The sequence below is a fragment of the Anabrus simplex genome, chromosome 1 (assembly GCF_040414725.1).
Source record: "Anabrus simplex isolate iqAnaSimp1 chromosome 1, ASM4041472v1, whole genome shotgun sequence".
Lineage (NCBI taxonomy): Eukaryota > Metazoa > Arthropoda > Insecta > Orthoptera > Tettigoniidae > Anabrus > Anabrus simplex.
The window spans coordinates 520,922,778-520,940,236 of record NC_090265.1 but is presented as its reverse complement, the minus strand read 5'-3'; the positions used below and the strand labels follow the sequence as shown (position 1 = coordinate 520,940,236).

The window sequence follows — 17,459 nt, the reverse complement described above, 5'->3', positions numbered from 1 at the left end:
ATTTTCGAATATTTTTGAGGAGTAGCACCCATTTTAAAGTTTACTACTGGAAGCCAACATGATAAACAAAAAACATACAGGCTAACTTAGGGCGACCAGATGTTTAGTTGTTGTATATGAAAACATTGCTAATGTGGCTCGCTCTCTACATTCTTTTTGAGAAGAAAATCTTTGGCTATATTCATCGTTATATTATTGTAATTGAATTTAACACTTCTTGGATCTCTTGTCTTGTTTTAGGCAATGCAAGACGTGTATCTGATCTAGCAAAAGGTATATTTCACCTAACAAGTTCTAGCTCTGCTCACGTGAACTCATATTCAGTGTCCTGCTTTCTTAATTCAACACAAATTATTTTTAGAGGTCTTACAGATAAATTTTTTGAGCTTTCCTTTTTCAAATATTGCTCTTACCAGTATAAATTCTTCTCATCTATGCTTGTTTGATTATGAGCAAAATTGCACTCATAAAAGTTGCATATTTCTTCACTTATTCCTGTCGTGAAAGTGTTTTCTTTGAAGTTACTTTGAACATATTATCATGTGCACTTGTTACTTTTAGATACATATCATTAAAAGTTGTTTACTTTTATTTGCTGTACATCAGATGCATCTCTATCACAAAACAGGACAGGGCAGACAATGAGCTCTTGAGCAACATACAAAAACGTTACCTCTGGCAGGTATCCCACCACCGGTACAATGCCAGCTCAGCACATTCAGGAGAGTAGATTTGTGGCAATTCACAGATTGCTCTGCTGTTACTTTTGTGACATTCCAAAAATGTCTGTTTTACAAATATCTATACCTGTGGTAATTCACTGGGCCCAATCATGATATCTAAATGCATTCATAAAGCAATGTTCAAACAGAAGGCAACGTATGCAACTAGGAGAGAAATAACGTAGGCGTAAATACAGTATTAATAATAAGGAATAATGTAATCTCATTATGACTAGTAAATTCATTCGTATTATATCGTCGCTGCCGGGACAAACCTCCTATGTGAAATATTTTAGCTTGGAACTTTGGCCGGTAAGGTTCTGTCATCTAAGGTGCAATATCGTGTGAATATTGTCAAGGTATTTTCGCTCTTCATAATGTATGTGCTGCGAGTCAGTATATCTTCAAAAATATTATCACATAGGAGTTTTTGTCCCGGCAACAACGATATTCATAATTTTCATTCAGTGACACTAAAAAACAGAATACATCATAGAATTCAGGACAGTTGTAATTCAAATTACACTCTGTGATCAATATACCAGAATGGAGAACACACTGGCACTTAATTTTCAGCATAATCACAATCACACCAGATTTACTCGCTTCTCTGTCGTGGCTTGCAAATTGGGAATTTTAGTGGCAACTGGAATAAAAGGATTCTGATTGCTTTTTATTGTGTTTTGATATTTTCTTTTTAAATTTCATAGAGAATAGGAAATGATATTTTTCAGTACTTTAGCAAGATAATATTAGAAACCAGGCTACTTTTAAGATATTTGATAGTTTATGTGGACTGCAGGATATGGGGTTAAAAAAAAGGAAGAAATCAATACATCTAGGGGTGGTAGAAGAGACAAACACAACTTCTTTTTTTCTTTTGATATATAACTAGAGGCATGATTTTTTCGCATTAACGATAAACGGAACAAAAAATATTTTGAAGCGATTTTGAAATATCATAACGAATCATGTGATTCTGGTTAATAGATTAGTGATTTTTTTCTCAAGAATTACAGCCAATTAAAGCGACAAGGCCAGTTTAAAGCAAAATTTACTTATTTTGCGAACTTCGAAAATTCAGCAAAATTCATGGAAAAATAACAATCCTGAAATTGTATTCCAATATCACGTGTGTGAAGAGAAACAGCAGACAGAACAGGGATTTCTCATTTCGACAGAAGTATCTCTTCGTATTAATATTCTATAAAATACCTTAATGTATGACCATATGGGGTGAAAGCTATGGCCATATAGGGTGAAAGATGAATTTGTTATGTATTCTTGATTAGGGCTGTATTATAATTCTAATCAAGATTACATAAGGAATAATGAATGATTATCGATATTGCTTCTCTTTATATTTCTTTCTTTCACATAAATAATTCGCCAAGCTGAGTGGCTCAGACGGTTGAGGCGCTGGCCTTCTGACCCCAACTTCATAGGTTCGATCCTGGCTCAGTCCGGTGGTATCTGAAGGTGCTCAAATACGTCAGCCTCGAGTTGGTAGATTTACTGGCACGTAAAAGAACTCCTACGGGACTAAATTCTGGCACCTCGGCATCTCCAAAAACTGTAAAACTAGTTAGTGGGACGTAAGGCAAATAACATTAATTTATTAACACAAATAAGTCACAAATCTCACGAATTAAACTTTTCATTACTAACTTTAGGAGAGGATTAAAGCGAAATTAAAGCGATGGGGTCAGCCCAATTTCGCTAAATAATGCAAAAAACTGTTTCCTTTTAGCAAAATCGAACATAAATTAATGCAAAAAAAATCATGCCCCTATATATAACCATGGATCTGAAACATATTATTGACTCACAAAATCAGAAATTTTACTCTAAGGTTATAAATTCATTATGAGTTTCATTCTTGAAAACCACTGATCTTACACATTCTGTTAAACATGCCATGTCTGTGCTGTGACAACACACAGTATTTTCATTCATCTAGAGCAGAGTAACAGAGCATATGAGACTCCAAATGAATCTAAGGAAAAGCTTGTTGTTCGCGTCCTTGCATCTGTGTACTCTCTGCAGCATATGACTGGAGTCTTTGAATGTATATGACAGGGCTGCAGAGCACATTTTGAGGCAGGAGAATGCACTTCTGAACAAAATATTACAATTAACACTACATTAGTCTAATATTATCTGAGAGATACATGGTGGTGATTATATGCTGTAACTTGAGCTTGCTTGAGGTTAGAAGCCCATCTCTCCTCCTAGCTTCCTGTTTTGGAAGTGGTGGCTTCCAGTAGTGTTGTGACCTTCATGCAGTACAAATGTTACGAGCTGTGGCCAGCTTTATTTCACAGATACGATGCGAGTAAATTTGTAAAGTATTCATGTTTATCGCTAATGCATTTGATTTGCTGTGAATTAGCTCAGTATTGTTTGTGGTAGTGCTTGCTGCTTAAGAGTATTTGAAATTGAAAATGAAGATGAGGATGATTTGTAAAACTGTATTGTGTTCAGTGAGTTGTTTGACTAATCGGTAACATAATAACTATTCAACTATTGACAACTTCCAATAGAGTAACTTTCTCAGCATTTTCAAGATATTTTAACAGGAAGCACTATTGAAGCATTTTAACATGATACAAGGATTTTAGATCTCATTGAGAGCCTTATTTTAATTTCATATTTTACATGTTTTGCACATAGTTCATTCCAAATGCTTTTAATACCTTTTAATGTCATTTGTGTATGTTTGTAAATTTGTTTTAGTCATTAGATGTGTTTGTACAGTTTTGTATTATGGCTGATGATGGCCAGCCAAGGCCAAAACTAGTTCCTAGATTAAAAAATGTAGTGTAAACATTACAAACGGTAATATAGTATTGAAAAGGTGGATCATTATGACATAAGTTTAGTTATTATTGTGATCATAATTCAATACAGATCAAAAACATCAAGTTATATCCTATAAACAGTAACATTACGATCTCAGTATCCTGAAGACTGTGAAAGGAATGATCAGAAAATTTGTTGTTGTTTCAAATATGCCAGTGTCCTTTCTCAGTATTTCAATGGATATGTTGTAAATAAACCTTAAAGTGCATTTTATGTTGGTTTCTATTTTCCACAAATTATATAGGATTTGTGTAGATGGACTGAATTTATGTATCTCTCAGATACAGCGCGAGCACTGATGCTACTTTTAGAATGTGCCTAATGCAGTGTTAAATTAATATGTATTAGCTTTATTCTCAACTACCTCAAAATGTATTTCAACTACAGGTATTGATTTATCTGACCTCTGCCTATTTAATAAAACATGCCTGTTTTTGTATCTTCTACCATCCTTAGAAGTTTGAGTGTTTATAAGTCCTGTATCAAGATGTGAGAATTGCTCTTGTCCTTTCTTGTATTCATGTTTGTTCTTGTCTCCTCTTTCTGTTGCTCCATCTTCTCATGCCCACCTATCATAGTGTTTGTCCTATTACATGTTCCTGTTCACATACCTATCTTTACATAAATGGCTTGAAATCTTCTAATAGTGAACTCTGTTTAATTAACATAAAGAAAATGCTGTTCATTTTTCCAGTTTCCTGATGTGGGTATTTGATCGGTGGAGCCCTTATAGCTACCAGAATAACCGAGAGAAGTACAAAGATGATGAGGAGAAGAGAGAATTCAATCTGAAGGAATGTCTGTGGTTCTGTATGACTTCACTCACTCCACAGGTTTGTGCATTGCACTGTATGTTTTAGCCTTCTTTCTTCACCTTAAAAAGGTGCTGTTGCCGGGGCGAGTGGCTCAGACGGTTGAGGGGCTGGTCTTCTGAACCCAACTCGGCAGGTTTGATCCTGGCTCAGTCCGGTGGTATTTGAAGGTGCTCATATACGTCAGTCTCATGTCAGTAGATTTACTGGCACACAAAAGAACTCCTGCGGGACAACATTCTGGCATGTCGGCATCTCTGAAAACTGTAAAAGTAGTTAGTGGGATGTAAAGCAGATAACATTATTATTATTATTATTATTATTATTATTATTATTATTATTATTATTATTATTATTATTATTATTATTCTTATTCTTGTTTTCGAATGGGTCTACTATGGACCACGTTAAGCATCATTCATTTACAGTTCTTCCTCTTTCGATCGGCCCAGTACTTCTTCATCCTTTTGGAGTGGGCTTCTTTACGTTCTCGTGACCAGTTGTTGCCGGTCCATTTTTTGCTACTTTGATCTTGGAATCCCTTAATTTTGTTGATGATTTTTCTGTATTCCTGTCTGTTGTATACTACCTGCTGTGATATATTATTTTCCTCCATATCCTCCTTGACCCCTTTAAGCCAGCTAGTTTGTGTCTTCCTGTTCTCCACGTATTCCAGAATTCGCTTGGCTGTTCTCTCTGGTGGCATTCTTTTAATGTGTCCATAGAAGCAGAGTCTTATCTTCTTGAAGGATGTTGTGATTTTTTCGGTCCTTTTGTATAGTTCCTCATTTGGTCACAGTTTAAATTCTTGACCCACTTTCCTGGGCCCTAGTATCTTCCTCAGGATCTTCCTTTCTGTCTTTTCAATGTTTTCTAGTAAGCCCTTCCTGTTCAGTGGAATACATTCAAACTCATATAGACTTTCCGGTTTGATGACAGTGTTGTAATGTCTGATTGTTGCAGTGAATGAAACTGATTTTTTATTGTAGACATTTCGACATAACTGGTATGCTGCTTCCATCTTTCTTGCCCTTTCCTGTAATGCTATTCCTGGTAGTCCTGTTGGGGTTATCCATTCCCCTAGATATTTAAACTTCTGTACTCTTTTAATTGTTCCATATTTGGTGACAATATTTTGTGTCGGATCCTTTTTGTCCTGAATCTTTAGTTCCGTATTATTATTATTGTTATTATTATTATTATTATTATTATTATTATTATTATTATTATTATTATTATTATTATTATTATTATTATTATTATTATTATTATTATTATTATTATTATTCGCTGGGGCCATCAAGGACCCTGTTAAGTCTTGTTGCATTTGACACTGAACTTGGCCTTCTTTAGAGCCCAAATTTCCCTCATTCTATGTGAGTGGGTCTGCTTACACTTCTCTGTCCAAGGGGCACCGTGTCTTCTCTTTGGTTGCTCGTCTTGGTTTAGCCCGTTCGTCAATATTTTCTTGCGGAAGAGATCTCTGTTAAGGGCGTCTTCAGCTGAGATATGTAGCATTTGCAGGTCTTCTTTGGTATTTCTAAACCAGGAAATTGTGGTTTTGGGGTTTGAATCAAAAAAGTGAAAGATTTCTTTTGTTAACTTTCTTCCGTCCATTCTTTTCAGATGACCGTAAAATCGTGCCCGTCTTTTTCTGATTGTGTCGGTAATTTTCTCTATTTTGCTGTAGACTTCCTTGTTGGATCTCTTTTGATGGATTCCATTTTTGTACTTTGATCCCAAGATCCCTCTCACAATTTTGCGTTCTCTTTTCTCCAGTTCTTCAAGGAGTCCTTTGTTGGCATTTAGAGACAGGGTTTCGGCTGCATATAGAACTACTGGCTTCAGAACTGTTTCATAGTGACGTATCTTGGTGTTTTGGGAAAGGCATTTTTTGTTGTAGATTGTGCGTGATGTTTGGTAGGCTATTTCCAGTTTGCGTACTCACTCCTGAAGTGCTTCTTTGTCCAGTCCATTTTTCATGATGATCTCACCCAGGTATTTGAATTTGTCTACTCGGGTGATGTCCCCGTATTTTGTATGGAGTTTTGGTGGAGCCTCTTTGATGTTAGTCATTACTTCTGTTTTCTCAAACGATATCTGTAAACCAGTTTGTTCAGCAATTTCCTTTAAAATTTCAACTTGAGCTCTAGCGGTTTCTATGTCGTTTGAGAGAACAGCAATATCATTGGCAAATGCTAAGCAGTCTGTTGCGATCCCCTTGGATTTGGTTCCTATTCTCAATGGACTGTAGTTGGTTTCCTGTAATCTCACCCGCCAGGTTCTGATGATCTTTTCAAGAACACAGTTGAAGAGTATCGGTGATAGCCCATCACCTTGTCGGACTCCTGTTTTGATGTCAAAGGAATGCGAGAGACATCCGTGGAACTTCACCTTGGATTTTGTATCGGTCAGGGTGGCTCTAATTAATGCCAGCAGTTTCAAATCAACTCCAAATTCATTTAAGATGTTTAGCAGGACTTCCCGGTCAATGAAGTTGTATACTTTCTTAAAGTCCACAAAGACAGACACATACTGTTTGGACCTTAGTGTACAATATTGATGATCGTTTTGAGATTTTAGATCTGTTCAGCTGTTGAGCAACCTTTTCTGAACCCTCCTTGGTATTCACCTATTTGATGTTCGACTTGTGCTTCCAAACGCTCCAGGATGGCAAGTGATAGAATTTTGTAAGTCACGGGTAGCAAAGATATTCCTCTGTAGTTGTTGATGTTCTTCATGCTGCCTTTTTTGTGTAATGGATGGATCAAAGCTATTTTCCAATCTTCGGGTAGGGTCTCCTTGTTCCAAATTTCTTCTATTTGCTTTTGCAAGATATCAAGTGATTCCTCCGGGGCATATTTCCATAGTTCTGCTACTACTGAGTCTTCACCCGGCGCTTTGTTATTTTTGAGACGGGCAATGTAGCGCTTGATTTCATCTCTGTCAGGTGGTCTGGAATCTGGGTACCTGAGTAAGGGTTCCTTGGTCTCAATGGCGCTTTGCGGTTTAGAGCAATTAAGTAAATTCTTGAAGTAATCTGCCAGAATGCTGCAATTTTCTTCATTTGACATCGCCAGTGTGCCGTCCTTTCGCTCAAAGCATAGAGATGGTGGTTTATAGCTAGTGAGTTTGCGTTTGAAGGCTCTGTAGTACTCTCTGCTTTCATTCTTCCTAAAGTTTTGTTCTATCTTTTCAATGAGAGATTTTTCGTATTTACGTTTCTCAGTTCTGAACACCCTAGCTGCTTGGGCACGTTGGGTTTTGTAGGTTTCCCAATCATTTTCTGAATTCGTAGCGTAGTACTGTTTCCATGCATTGAGTCTTTCTTGGAGGACTGATTCGCAGGTACCATTCCACCAGGCATGCTTTTTGCTTCTCTTGATTTCTGCAACGTCTTTGGCGGCCTCAACAAGGAGACTTTTGGAGTTGTTAAAGTCACAGTCATTTGGTCTAGCCTTCTCCTGGAACTCCTCGACCCTTTGCCGAAGTTTATCATTGTCGAAGCGTGTGATCTGTTTGGTTGTCTTCCTTGTGTTTGCGGGAATTGGTTTGAATTTGGTAAGAGACATATAATGATCTGAGGCCACATTGATGCCTTTCTTTACCTTCACATTCATAATCTCAGGGCTGTTTCTCCTGGAAATTGCAACGTGATCAATTTGGAACTCTCCGAGAGCTTGGACGGAAGAACGCCAAGTCATTTGCTTTCTGGGTAGATGGCGAAAGTGGGTCGACATGACCTGCAGATTGTGATTTTCGCAAATGGACACCAGTCTTTTGCCGTTGGGATTGGTTCTTTTGTGAGCAGGGTAATTTCCTATAACTTTCTTGTACTTCTGTTCACGACCTAGTTGAGCATTGAAGTCACCCAAAAGAAGCTTGACATGGTGTTTGGGGATTTTGTTTAATTTTTCATCCAGTAGGTCCCAGAAATTATCAACTTCGTCTGGATCAGACTTGTTCTTATCGTTTGTAGGAGCATGTGCGTTAACTAGGGCGTAGGTTTTGTTCGCGCATTTAATTGTGAGTATAGACAATCTGTCATTCACAGGTTCGAAATTTGCAACCGATTTAAGGATCTTGGTTCTAACAGCAAACGCGGTTCCAAGCATCACAGCTCCATTGAGGATTCCTCTTTGCGCTTTGCTCTTGAAAAATCAGTAGCCTTCGGATTCAAAAGTCTCTTCATCTGGGTACCTTGTTTCCTGTAGGGCCATTATGGATATCTGATTTTTGTGAAGAGCTTTGGTGAGGGTTTTAAGCTTGCCAGTTTGTGTAAGTGAATTTATGTTGAAAGTTGCTAGAAAGGTTTTAGATTTTGGCCTGAGTTTTTGACTCTTCGGGGTACACCGAGATGCTCCGACTCGTCTCTTGCATGATGCCGAGTCTCCCCCAGAATCCGAACGAGACTCGTGCACCGTGGCATTCACGACGAGGGATTTATCCGAAGATTTACCCCCTGGGGTATGTTTCTTGAAATGTTGTGCCATCATGCTTTTTGACTTGACTTTGCTTTGGACGGGTACCCATCCTTTTACAACTAGGGTTGTTAGCCCTAGAGGTTGCCTCAAGATGTTTTCTGGCTTCTGGTCATTTACCAGTCTTCGCCATAACCCTGGCAAGGGACCAGTTTTTTTTTTTACGGTGGTGTTTTATTTCCCTACTACCCTCTGACTCTGCTGGTGGCAGAGCCAGCGAGCTTCCCCAATTCCAATGGGATGCGCCCGATGGAGGTAACCGGTAAATCCCCACACGGGTATTATTATTATTATTATTATTATTATTATTATTATTATTATTATTATTATTAAGAAAGTGCTGCAACTCTGTTCATGTGAAATATTTTCACTTTTTGATGAAATATGTTGTGTCAGTTGTATATATGACTCTCGAAGTGAAGAAAAGGTCCTTGTACTGCGGTCTCTGAAAGCTGAACAGCTGACTTATTCCTTGTATATAAGTATTTACCCCATGTGGTTCAACCATTAATTAAATGCCAGTGGTGAGACTATTTTCAAAACAATAATTCTTGATTTATAGAACTGCTACTTCGGTGACAATGTCCATTCAGGGATGCCAATCTGTGCAATAATTATGGGGACATATGATAATTTTGAGATTGGTGTGGTGTTGTATACATAACAGATGATATGCACAACACAAAGTAAATGGTTTATCTGTGAACAGTTTTCGCTATGTACAGTAATTATTCTTGCTGCCTTTGCCCAGACATGAATAACAAAATACAAAAAAATCTCTTTAAATAGTTTCTGCTGTTGAATGACAATGCTACCTGAATATGTACATTTAACTAATAACATGCAGGACCTGATTGATCTATTACAGAAATCATGAACAAACTGCCTAATCTAATATTTACGAATTCTTTACGTTACCAGAACATGATGCAAATAAAAGCTTTTGAAGGCTGTTGCCTATTATATACATTCTGAGACCAAGAAAGGACACAGCCAAAAACTACATGAATATTACAGTCATAATACAAGGGCTGGCCAGAAGAGATGAAAACTAAATAGGGTAGAATATTGAAAATAAGAGTAAGTGGGGCTATTGGGTTCGTCCTGAGGTGAACCCCCTCAACTAACCCTCTGTCCACTTGTTCGGTGCACCTTTTAAAGAGGAGAAACCTCCGTGCCCGACTTGCGGTGTAGCTATTTACCGGACTGCCTGCATACAGCCCCTGTTCACTCTCCACCTGGACAGCTATATATATAGGCCACTAGCGTGATAATGTCACTGCTCCCTATGCTCGCTGGCAGGAACATGCAACACTTCTGGAAGGCTGGCTGAGTAGCAAACTCTGTTCAAGACAAAGGTGGGGCACCACAACAGTTGATACAATGTATTAGGTATATAATTTCCTTGCCATATGCTAATAATAATAATTAGGTTGAACAGAATTAGCAAAACACACAATAATTTAGAAAACTGTTGATAATTTTGCCCATGCGTTCTCACTGTGTAACCATGATCAGGTGATTGATGATTATCATGATGTAAATGCTATGAACAGAAGTCCGACTCCTTGGATGAATAATCAGCATTGAGGCCTTCAGTTCAGACGGTCTCAGGTTCAGTTGCTGGCCGGGTCAGCAATTTTAATTGCATCTGACTGGGACTGGGTGTTTGTGTTTGTACCAACACTCTCCTCTTCATCTTCATATTCAGACAACACTTTACCACCTGAGCAACAGCCCTAAATGTAGATCACTGGTGACTGACTGATTGATTAATCAATTGATTGAACCACTGGCTGTAGAGTCTCAAACAAATCCATTCTTTAACAGATGTAAACTCCTTAGTGAATGGGCATATTTCTCTCTCTGAATGGTGCTCTACATGGCATCTTAAGCCTAATCCCACCAAGTGTACCTCTATCTCGATCACACTTTGTAAATCCCCTATTCCTAGTAAATACTCCCTCCTTGGTTTCGTTCCCAACTTTAACAGAACAAAATGTCTTTGGAGTGTTGCTTGACAGTAAATTGTTCGTCCCCCATATACAGAAGATAATCTCGCAAGCAATGTCACTCTTCGGTTTGCTGTATAGATTTTCTGACATCACTGATATCCATGCCCTCTTGCATCCTACCGATTATTGAATTTGCGTCTCTTATTTGGTCTACTTCTTCACCTACTAATCTTAATCACATTGACCACATGCAGTCATTCTTCAACGCCATTGTTAGAGCCAGAGTATCGGATTGTCGAAGCTTGAGCAGCAATCGGATACTGGATAAGTTAAACCTTCACTCATTATCTACTCATAGGTAAGTAGCCCACCTTAAATTCTGAAACACCATTGTTAATAGTTTATTTCATTCTCCTGAACCTGTATCTTTCTTTCTCCTATATGTCCCAAATTGCAAAACCAGGATAAATCCACCCCTTCATATTTTCTATTCCTGCCCCTCTCTTGTTCAAAGAACTTTATTTATCCCCATTCCAACACTCCTTAACTCTTTATCTTCTGACAGGAACTTGAAATTTTTTCTTCATATACCACCGTAAATTAAATCTTCCTTAACTTAACCTACCTCCTTTCCATTCTTTTTTTCTCCTCACTGCTGTTCCCTCTATTGTACATACTGTAATATTTATTTATTTTTTACTGTACTATACTGTTACCTATGTCTCGTATCGTTATTTTTCTTACTGTGCCTATCGATAAGTTCTTCCTTTTGTTTTACTTTCAATCTTTAATTTTCCTCCTTCTTTTCATTTGCCCTTATTTTTATTGTTAATTGTTTTTACCTACAGTTGTCTTGTTTTTATTTAATTTTCTTCCGCTACTTTTGTTGTTAGTTGATTTTTCTTTGTTGCTCTTTCATTTTTTAAAATTTGCATTATGCTACTCTATAGCAAATTTCATTTTCACTGCAGAACTGTGTATTTTGGCATCTTGCTGTTTTGGTTTCCCAAACAAACAAACAAACAAACAAACAAACAAACAAACAAACAAACAAACAAACAAACAAACAAACAAAACAACATGAACGAACGAACAAATGAAAAACAAACTGTTCCTTACATATAGTTTTACTGACTGAAAAAAATGCCAGTGCCATATTTTTGTCATAAATAATAGATAAAATAGGTACCCAGAAAAATAAAATATATCTCTTCATTAGAGTGCATTTTTGAAAAACATACAATGATATTGATTTAAAAATTCTATCATTTTTGGAAAATTCTGTATCACACTTTTGTAATCTGAGGTTGGCAAGTCTACATTTAATACAAATTAATGATAACAATTCATATAGTTAGGCTGTGAACAGCTACAGCACTTTCAGGTATTACAAATATTACAATTACAAAGTTACTACTAACTTAGAAGTTTGTAGCCTCGTTCACAATTATCCACCATGTTATTTTATCAAAGGCTCATTCCTCATTTGCTCCTACTTCCCAAAAGTCCTGTTCCACTTGATCTCTGCACAAAAGTCTTGGATTTGCCCAAAGGTCTTTTACCATCTGGCTGTCCTGTTACGGTTTGCGTTAGTAAGGCAATATATGTTCAAACCGTCTCAATCATTGACTTTGGTTAATATTATAACATCCACGTTTTTGTAATATGTCTTGATTGCTATGAAGTCTCCAGGTGTTATTTTCTTTAATAAATCCTAAAGTATCCGTCTCTGTGGTGTAGTGGTTAGCGTGATTAGATGGCACCCCCGGAGGCTCGGGTTCGATTCCCGACTCTGCCACGAAATTTGAAAAGTTGTATGAGGGCTGGAACATGGTTCACTCAGCCGCGGGAGGTCAACTGAGTAGAGGTGGGTTCGATTCCCCCTTCAGCCATCCTGGAAGTGGTTTTCCATGGTTTCCCACTTTTCCTACTGGCAAATGCCAGGATGGTACCTAGCTTAAGGTCACGGCCACTTCCTTCCCTCTTCCTTGTCTATCTATTCCAATCTTCCCCTCCCCCTACAAGGCTGCTGTTCAGCACAGCAGATAGGCCGCCTGGGCGAGGTACTCGTCGTCCTCCCCAGTTGTATCCCCCGACCGAAAGTCTCAAACTCGAGGACACTGACTTTGTGGCGGCAGAGGTGGGATCCCTCGCGAGTCCGAGGATTTCCGCTCATAATAGCTATCGCTAAAAGCCATGAATGGCGGTAATATGTAACATAACGTTTTTTACTATTTTCTTTACGTAGCATCGACACAGATAGGTCTTATGGCGACGATGGGATAGGAAAAAGCTAGGATTGGGAAGGAAGCGACGGTGGCCTTAATCAAGGTACAGCCGCAGCATTTGCCTCGTGTGAAAGTGGGAAACCACGGAGACTCATCTTCAGGGCTGCTGATAGTCGGGTTCGAACTCACTATCTCCCGAATTCAAGCTGATAGCTACGTGAGCCAAGCCGCGCGGTCACTTGCTCGCTCATAATCTGCTTGGTTATACAGGGTTATTCACCTAACATGTTACACGCAAATAACTTCTAAACCATTAAAGATATCAGCATTCTGTTTTCATATTCGTAAATGGTATGCAGGGTCTTGTAATATAACGTGATACTTAGTCTCATGGGGGTGATTAACAACCGAGATATTGATACTAACTCCTTATTTTTAAATGGAATGGCACAAATTTATACAGCTGATTTAAAAATTAATCTCCGTACAAGTTCAAATATGTAAGTATCTTCAAAATCGGGCAATTACTTTTTGAGATATAAATAAGAAGAGCATGCGCGGTTTTGCATGCCGCATCAGACGGCGTGAAGTCGAGCAAGGATATATTGAAGCGCAAGCTGCTTCCTGGCCTTGATTCCAGCCACAGAACGGATACCAGGCATGTACTGTAAACATAATGTGATGTACCGTAACATACCCTGGGTGTGCAACGTTATTGTATGACTGGCGAACACACAACGGGGAAGGGAGATTAAAGTTGTATTGTTTTGTTTCGACATGTAATAGGCTGCGCTCAGTTTAGCGTTTTTTCTGACGGATGGGAATGGGAAGGATTTGGAAAGAAAGTCGGTCGTGGCATATCACAAAGGTACCTATCCGGTATTTGTCTGGTGTTGAACATGGGACACAATGAAAATCAATGTCAGGTTGGGCGAGGCAGGACTGGAACCTACGCTCTCCTGAATTCACGCTACTACAGTCGCGCTGGAGCTCTGCGGAGATTAATGCGTGTAAAATAAAACATAAATAATAGTGTTCCTGCCCTCACTACGATCAGCTCTGAACATTTGCTTTTCTAGAAGGAGCTCTTCCGGAGTTTTGTGTTATGTTTATTTCTCAACTCATAGAGTAGTATGAACTATACACTAAAACCAGTGACAATTATAGCTTTCGTTATGTTCCTTTCAAGGCAAAGTACTTATTTTATTCGTTTTAAACACATCAACCTTTTATGTCCTGTCATGTGTTCGCTTGTCATACACACTTTGGAAACCCATCACATGTGTACGAGGTGCTTACTTGCCTGGTACCCATTCTGTGGCTGAACTCACTCCCAGGAAACTACTTGCGCCTCAATATGTCCTTGCCCGACTTCACGCAGTCTGATGCGGCATGCAAAATAGCGCATGCTGTTCTTACTTATATCTCAAAAAGTAATTGTCCGATTTTGAAAATACTTACATATTTGAACTTATACGCAGATGAACTTTTAAATCAGCTGTATAAATTTGTGCCGTTCCATTTGAAAATATGGAGTTAGTATCAATATCTCGGTTGTTAATCATCCCATGAGACTAAGTAGCACGTTATTTTACAAGACCCTGCGTACCATGTACGAATATGAAAACAGAATGCTGATATCTTTAATGGTTTGGAAGTTATTTGCGTGTAACAAGTCAGCTGAATAACCCTGTATATTACTTTCGATGTCAATATTACTACAATGGACGGTTTAAATCAACGTGTAGTGTTCATTAACATGCATTGAATTATAAGTACTGTTTTGCTGTGTTGTAATTGTTCTAACTTTATTTACATTAGTTGATGCCAGATACCCATATCCGTAAGAAATGGAGGCTGCAGTAGTAACAGGTTGTCTCAGAAAATCGTTGGCGGTGAAATTGGATTCTTCTTGCGATTAAGTATTCCCTTCTTCATCTTTACCTTCTTGTTCGTCTTCTTGGTTTATTCATGGCACTGCGTGCATTTATTGACATTTTTACAAGTAAATTAACTTAAGTTAAAGAGTATTTCAATGATTTCTATTAACGCATAGAGTTGGATACGAAGTTCAATTCTTCATATTATATAAACTAAACCAAACCCCGTGGCGCAACATCTACGAAGGGCCTTTGGCCAAGCGAACCGGTGCTCAGGCTTAAGGCCTGCGTATTACAAAGTGTCGTGTTGTCAGCACGACGAATGCTCACGGCCGTTATTCTTGGCTCTCTAGACCGGGGCCACCATCTCACCGTCAGATAGCTCCTCAATTGATATCACGTAGGCTGAGTGAACCCCGAACCAGCCCTCAGATCCAGGTAAAATTCCCTGACCTGGCCGAGAGTCGAACCCGGGACCTCCGGGTAAGAGGCAGGCACGCTACTCCTACACCGCGGAGCCGTCACTCATACTATATGACCTCTCATAATGGCTTATTATTAAGGAACATGACTGGTCACTTAGATTGGAAAGAAACATCACTTCGTATTTTTCAATTTATCTACAACAAAGATGTTTCTTTCTTTAAATGTTAGTATTTTCCTAGTACTTTCTGAATTGTCTGCCTCTGTGGTGTAGTGATGAACGTGATTAACTGCCACCCCCAGAGGCCCGGATTCGATTCCCGACTCTGCCACGAAATTGGAAAATGGTACGAGGGCTGGAACGGGGTACACTCAGCCTCGGGAGGTCAACTGAGTAGAGGGGATTCGATTCCCTCCTCAGTCATCCTCGTAGTGGTTTTCCGTGGTTTCCCACTTCTCCTCCAGGCAAATGCCGGGATGGTACCTAACTTAAAGCCACGGCCGCTTCCTTCCCTCTTCATTCCAATCTTCCGATCCCTCCACAAGGCCCTCGTTCAGCAAAGCAGGTGAGGTAGCCTGGGCGAGGTACTGGTCATCCTCCCCATTTGTATCCCCCGACACAAAATCTCACACTCCAGGTGGTAGAGGTGGGATGCCTCGCTGAGTCCGAGGGATAATCCGATCCTGGAGGATAAAGGGATTAAGAAAGAAAGAGAGACTTGCTGAATTAATGTTAGTGCTGGGAACTCTCGTTTTCGGAAGCATTCGCGTTGTTTACTGACGGAACCGTCCGACTCGTCTGAATGGTCAACGTACTTGCCTTCGGTTCAGAGGGTCCCGGGTTCGATTCCCGGCTGGGACAGGGATTTTAACTTTCATTGGTTAATTCCAGCGGCCCGGTCTGGGTGTTTGAGCTGTCCCCAACATCCTTGCAACTCACACACCACACATAACACTATCCTCCAGCACAATAACACGTAGTTACCTACACATGGTAGATGCCTTCCACCCTCATAGGAGGGTCTGCCTTACAAGGGCTGCACTCGGCTAGGAATAGCCACACGAATTTATTATTACTGACGGAACTGTGAATTTGTAGAGACTATGAATTTGTTGGTATTGATAGATAGAATGCCTTGTGAGCTATGATCCATTTGTCATTGTGCAAGGCGGCATGTGGTCCAGTGGTCAAGAAGACGTTGCGAAAACCGAGGATTGCATGGTTCGATTCCCAGCACGGTAGAGAAATATTGTCAAGTTAAGGTAAGTTTAGTTAAATGAATATGGAATGAACGTCGATTTCGCTCTGGATGAAGTTATCAGAGATAATGGCAGGATGGACGATCACAGAGATGTGAATTCGAAGCAATGGGAAGCTAGAAGGAAGGATGGAAATGTAGAAATGGGGATGATAGTTGAAAAATCGGTGTGAAATAATAATAGCGCCTAGTAGGTCGACAACCCGTATAGCAGGTTGTAATGACCCGTGGGGTGCGGTGAACATATTCTTTGCCCCAACTGCAAAAAAGTGTTTTAATATAAACAATCTTAGCCCCACTACACTCTCTAAAGTCAACATTGCCATTTTATTAGGCTGCGTTTTTCGTGGAAAGGTCTACCTGAGAAAGATATTTCAAGAATAGTTTTAACCACACGCTGCACATACTTCCAAATTGATATTCACGGCAGTCAGTGACAACACCATCATAACTTAATCTAAAGCAGATTTTAAGCAATGTACTTACAGTTTCATCCGGTGACGCTTCGTGATGGTACAGTCATGGTTTTCACAAAAATACACTGGGACTATTTGTTTTTTAATTTAAAAGCCTAATCTAAACTAACCAGCAAAATTTAACTGGTATTTTACTGTCATTGACGTTTTATAGTTTCACTCGCATACTGAGTGTACGTGCATCAACGGCAAACGAGGGAAAATATTTGTCACGACGTATAGCACACGTTATATTAATGAAGAATGCCACAGAACTCCCGAAACCTTCACCTATAATCCAAGAGGAACACTACTAAAATTCACTATATACCACCATCACAGACAACCATTCGCTCTTAACTCTGTGTTCATGCTGTACAAC

The 17,459-nt window shown here is 39.1% G+C and overlaps 1 protein-coding gene across 1 annotated transcript in view; it reads left to right on the top strand.

Moving 5' to 3' along the window:
- Ir25a (ionotropic receptor 25a) overlaps positions 1–17,459 on the top strand; it is a 113,444-nt gene that overhangs the window by 52,234 nt on the left and 43,751 nt on the right. Inside the window, exon 10 of the mRNA XM_068228108.1 lies at positions 4,279–4,417. Within this exon, the coding sequence (XP_068084209.1) occupies positions 4,279–4,417 (139 nt within the window). The remainder of the gene's footprint in view (positions 1–4,278; positions 4,418–17,459) is intronic.